This window comes from Hylobates moloch, unplaced genomic scaffold (assembly GCF_009828535.3).
Source record: "Hylobates moloch isolate HMO894 unplaced genomic scaffold, HMol_V3 SCAFFOLD_7, whole genome shotgun sequence".
Taxonomy (NCBI): domain Eukaryota; kingdom Metazoa; phylum Chordata; class Mammalia; order Primates; family Hylobatidae; genus Hylobates; species Hylobates moloch.
Window position 1 is genome coordinate 44164007 of NW_026652282.1, and position 5295 is coordinate 44169301.

At 42.9% G+C, this 5295-nt stretch overlaps 1 protein-coding gene across 2 annotated transcripts in view; it reads left to right on the plus strand.

The window, feature by feature from the left end:
- Positions 1 to 228: 228 nt before the first annotated feature.
- Positions 229 to 5295, plus strand: part of PAGE4 (PAGE family member 4) — a 78087-nt gene continuing 73020 nt past the window's right edge. The window contains exons 1-2 of one of the 2 annotated variants that reach the window (XM_058441811.1): positions 229 to 371; positions 1999 to 2041. In XM_058441811.1, coding sequence (XP_058297794.1) covers positions 265 to 371; positions 1999 to 2041 — 150 coding nt within the window. In that variant the 5' untranslated portion in view covers positions 229 to 264. The remainder of the gene's footprint in view (positions 372 to 1998; positions 2042 to 5295) is intronic. The other variant, XM_032756343.2, reaches the window with a different exon arrangement.

Genomic DNA, 5295 nt, shown 5'->3' on the forward strand with positions numbered 1-5295 from the left:
AAATTTTAAAATAGCATATTCTCAAAAAGAAAAAGAACAGACACAAGAGAGCTGGCTTCCTCTCTGCACCATATGAGGATAAAAGAAGATGACCATCTGCAAACCAGGAAGAGAGCCCTCACCAGTAACCAAATAAGTTGGCACTTGGATCTTGGTCTTCCAGAACTGAGAAATAAATGTTTGTTTTTTAAGCCACCCAGTCTCTGAAAATTTGTTACAGCTGCTGGAGCTAAGATAGTGGACTGCACAATTTTCTGTCTTTAGATGCCTTCAACCTCTTTCTCAGGGGGGTCTGCTAGCAGCCCTTGCTGTCCTCTATGTTTTCTTCTTCTGATCAAATCTGCCTCTGAAAAGGACCTGGTCTACTTTTGGTATGTATTTCAGAGAAGGTACTACTCCTCTCTGAGTTACATTCTTATGTGTATTTATAAAATGGAAGGGGCTGTTCCCTGTGAAGGAAAAACAGGCACTAACAAGCTGGTAAGGCAGCTTAGTCGGGGGAATGGTCTGGGCCCTCCCAAGAGCTCTCCAAAGGCTGCCACGTTGCAGCCATATATTCTGACTCTGTCCCTACATCCTCATACACACAGTGCATGAGGCTGTGTAGTCAGATAGACACAGTCTCCAAACCTGGGCCTGCCCAGAGATTGCTGGGAGACCTTGGGTGGGTTACTCTGAGCCACAGTAACCTCATCTGCAGTCTGGTGACAGCAATCCTTATTTTACAGGATTGGAAGAGAACAAGTGTGGAGTTTCCAGGCTAGCATAGTGTCCAGATTGGAGGGTCTTATAAATGCCTTTCCTCCCTGCTTCTAAGTCAAAACCTGTGAGAACGCCATGTTTTCACTGAAGTTTCTATTTGTAGTTCTAGTTCCTGGGGTATGAAGAAAAGAAAAGGAAAATGATTTGGGGATGGCTGCAATTTGTAACAAGTCAGTGTGCCACAAGACATCTTCGATATGCTGCCTGTAGTGGGTTGAATTGTGTCCCCCCAAAATATGTGTCCAAGTTCTGGCCCTCAGTACCTATGAATGTCACTTTATGTGGACACAGGGTCTTTGCAGAGGTAATTAAGTTAAGATGAGGTTATTCTGGATTGACAGTGGGCCCTAAATCTAATGACTGGTGTCTGTATGAGAGAAAGGAGAGAGAAGATTGAGACACAGAGATACAGTAGAGAAGGCTGTGTGAAGATAGAGGCAGAGACTGGAGTTAGGTTACCAGAAACCAAGGAATGTCTGGGGCCACCGTAAGCTGAATAGGGCAAGGAGAGATTCTCTCCTAGAGATTTCAGACGGAGCATGGCCCTGCTGACACCTTGATTTTGGACGCCTGGCCCCCAGAGCTATGATAAAATAAATTTTGGTTGTTTTAATCTACCAAGTTTGTGGTAATTTGTTAGGGTAGTCACAGGATACTAGTACGCTGCTTAAAAGGAGGACATTTATTCAGGCATCAACATATCCAGAGAAAACGGCATGCGTATTTGCTAGTATTTTCCCACCTGGTGTGTCCAGAGCATCAGAAGAGGCAGGAACCCTCCCAGCAGCCATCTGGTCTCTCTACCTGGCTCCAGGCAGAGCTGGCACCTGTACATGGATGATCCCATCCCATGCCCAGGTTGCATGTGATAGAGTTTCTGACTGTGATGTGTTACATGCGGGCATCTGTGCGCCTCCTCATAAGCAGGTAGAATAAACACACTGCCCTTTAAATGTTCTCCAAGCAAGGTCTGGCCCAAAGCACAATGGCAGGTGTGGTCATTGTATTTCCGCAGGAGCATGAATTACCACTTAACACAGTGCTAAGAAATAGCTGATTCTTTTCTTCTTTGACTAAAATATTTCTTGAAGTTGCTTTGATAAAATAAGATCAACACTAATTCCTTTTTTATGCATTGTGCCTATCAATTGAAATGGAAAAAAGAAAGCCACTGCCAACTTTCATTTGTTTAAATGCATAGATAGATACATGTAGATATTTATGATTTCTCCCTAGGATTCACAGATGCAAATGGAAAGGAAAAGTCGCAATGCTAAGTGTACGTATTTTGTGGGTAAGACAAATAAGAACAAAGCACTGCTTGCTCAGATGGACAGCTCTGTGTCTCCGCCTACAGGGCTCTGGGTGTCTGTGCACCAGGGGGAACCTGAAGTGGCCACCTCTTCACAACCTCCGTTCCATAGACAGTTGCTTACCCCACCCCTTGTCACTGGAATAAAATCACTTGAAATATCTAACACTTAAAATTGCTAAAATGCACAGTGGACCTACATAACAGCGATTTATGCCTATGAGGGCCTGCAGCCAAAATGAACAAGGAGAGAGCTGGGCTGCTGTCAGTGATATTGTGGCTCATTGTCTATGCACCAACGGCAGTGCTACAGAGGCAGGTAGCATTTATGGCCTTCTGTTTGTTTGATGTCACTTTGGTACCTCAGCTCTGAGGTTTCCTTTGAGGGAGAGGGAGTGGAATGTATGGAAGTTTTGACAGAGAATTTAACCTCCTCTCCTTAGAGAGTTTAGGGGGCTATTCTCTAGAATGATCCCACCTGACATTTAGATAACACTGGATTCTGTTCATCTCTTGCAGAGGAACTTACCAGCAGGGCCTCTGTCCAAATGCAGGAAACATGAGCAGAATCCCCGGCTTGCTTTCTCCCACAGGACTCTGAGAAATACTCATCCTGTACATGATCCCATTTGACTCCTTTTAATGGAACAAATTCACCATTGGAAATATGCAGGAAGTTGATTTCTTATGTATTTTGCCATCTTTAACCAGTCCCTGGATGGGTTTTCAAAATCTCATTGAAGAGAAATATTTGGATGAGATTGGGGAAGTGGAACTCAGGTTTCTCTTGGTATTTCTAATTGGGTAGAATCAAGGAAACCTAAATGGCTGTAATGTTTTACCTTTACCCCTTGCTATGGTTTGAATGTGTCCTCCTCAAAATTCATGTGTTGGAAACTTAATTCCCAATGCAGGAGTGTTGGGAGTTGGGACCTGATAAGAGGTGACTGGCTCTGCTCTCATGACTAGATTAATGTCATTATCATGGAAGCAGGTTAGTTATTATGACAGTGGGTTGTTATAAAGTGAGTTCAGCCCCTGGTGCCTCCCTCTGCCTTGAGCACTGGTTTTCACCTCTGCCTTCTGCTGTGGGATAACAAAGCATGAAGGCCTTCACCAGATGCTAGCACCAGGCTCTTGGACTTCCCAGCCTCTGGAACCATAAGCAAAATAAACTTTTATTCTTTATAAATTACCTAGTCTGTGGTATTCTGTTATAGCAGCAGAAAACAGACTAAGACACTCATGAAATATATATAACAAACCAGCATATGTGCACATATGCACAAGTGCACTCATACTGGAGGATACAGTGAATGTTTGAGTTTTTATATCTTGTGGTTGTTCATGCAAGATGGTTTATGGAGTTGAAATTTGTCATCCATATAAGTAATGAACTAGTTGAAATTGGACAAAGTATGGAGAAGAGCCTTAAAAATCATTGAAAAAATGAGGTGAGCTTAAAAGAATTTAATATGTGTAGCTCAGGGAAGCTGCTGTTTAGGAGAAGTGAGAATGTGCCTCTGCTTCAGGACTGTAAGTCCCCAAAGAGTAATTTGCAGGCAGTAAGAAGGCACTACAGAGAAGGAAATGGGCAGACAGGAATTGAAGTGTGTCTTAGTTTGCTCAGGCTTCCATAACAAAATATCACAGACTAGGTGGCTTAAACAACGGACATTTATCCTCTCACGTTCTGGAGGCTGGAAGTCCAAGATCAAGGTGCTGGCTGATTTGGTTTCTGGTGAGGGCTCCATTCTTGGCTCACAGATGGCTGCTTTCTTGCTGTGTCCTCATATAGTCTCTTCTTTGTGAGCAAAGGAGAAAAAGAAAGAAAAAATAAAAAAGAAAGAAAAAATAAGAAAAGGAAAAAGAAAGAGAGAAGAAGAGCAAGAAGAAGAGCTCTGCTATCTCTTCTTTTAAGGATCTGCCCTGATTTAATTAAGGTTAAATAACTGTATGACTTCATTTAACCTTAATTACCTCCTTGTAAACCCTATCTCCAAATACAGTCACATTGGGGATTAGGGTTTCTTTTTTTTTTTTTTTTTTTTTTTGAGACGGAATCTCGCTCTGTCGCCCAGGCTGGAGTGCAGTGGTGTGATCTCGGCTCACTGCCAGCTCCGCCTCCTGGGTTCACGCCATTCTCCTGCCTCAGCTTCCCGAGTAGCTGGGACTACAGGCGCCCGCCACCATGCCTGGCTAGTTTTTTGTATATATTTTTTTTTAGTAGAGACGGGGTCTCACCGTGTTAGCCAGGATGGTCTCGATCTCCTGACCTCGTGATCCGCCCCTCTCGGCCTCCCAAAGTGCTGGGATTACAGGCGTGAGCCACCGTGCGCCTGGCTAGGGTTTCAACTTATGAATTTGGTGGAGAAACAATTAATTCCATAGTAGAATGGAAGCTATAGGCAGTAGAATGACCTCCCAGGGAAACAACGGGGCAGTGATGCTATTCCTGAGGAATTAAAAGTGCATTGGGCTGGGCCAGTTCCACAATATGCTGTAGGAAGAGCTTCCTTCCCTCCTGGCCCTTTGGAGATGTGAGGAAGGGACTGACAGACTAAAAGCTTTAGGTTGCTTGGGAGATATCGTCTGATAAAAACTTTAATCTGGTAACTTTCCTCTCTCTTTCTCTCTCTACCTCTCTCTCTCTCTCTGTCTGGCTCTGTTAATGGAATACAAGTGCATTCTTATTAGGAAGATAGACCTTGGTTAGGAAGGGAGGAAGAAAAAAAGGCAGCAGGATTGGGAGATCGCGACCACAATCTCCTCGGCAAAAGAAAGGGGAAATGAGAGGCAGTGCTTTCTCTTAGTCATGCGAGTAGTTACTGGCAATTTGTTCTGGCCAGCAGAATTTCTGATATCATGGCTATTGAATAACTTATCATCAAAGTTTAATGTGAAACCAGGTGACTGATAACTAAATCTAGGAACAGAAATAGAATCTTCATTTTTTCTGCCTGAAGAAACTTTTTTCTATCATTTGATTTAAAGGCCAAAGGCTATTCACCATACCACTGAGAATTATAAAACCTTTATGAAATACTCATCACAGTGTTGAATTGAATGTGTGATAGAGAGGAAAGCTGGGATAATTTCAATCCTTATCAGACCCATCTTAATGAGGTAAAGACTCCTGTGAAAGCTACCATACTAAACGCAGTGAGATCACAGCATAGCCGATTTTTTTTTTTTTTTTTTTTTTTTTTTTTTTTTTTTTT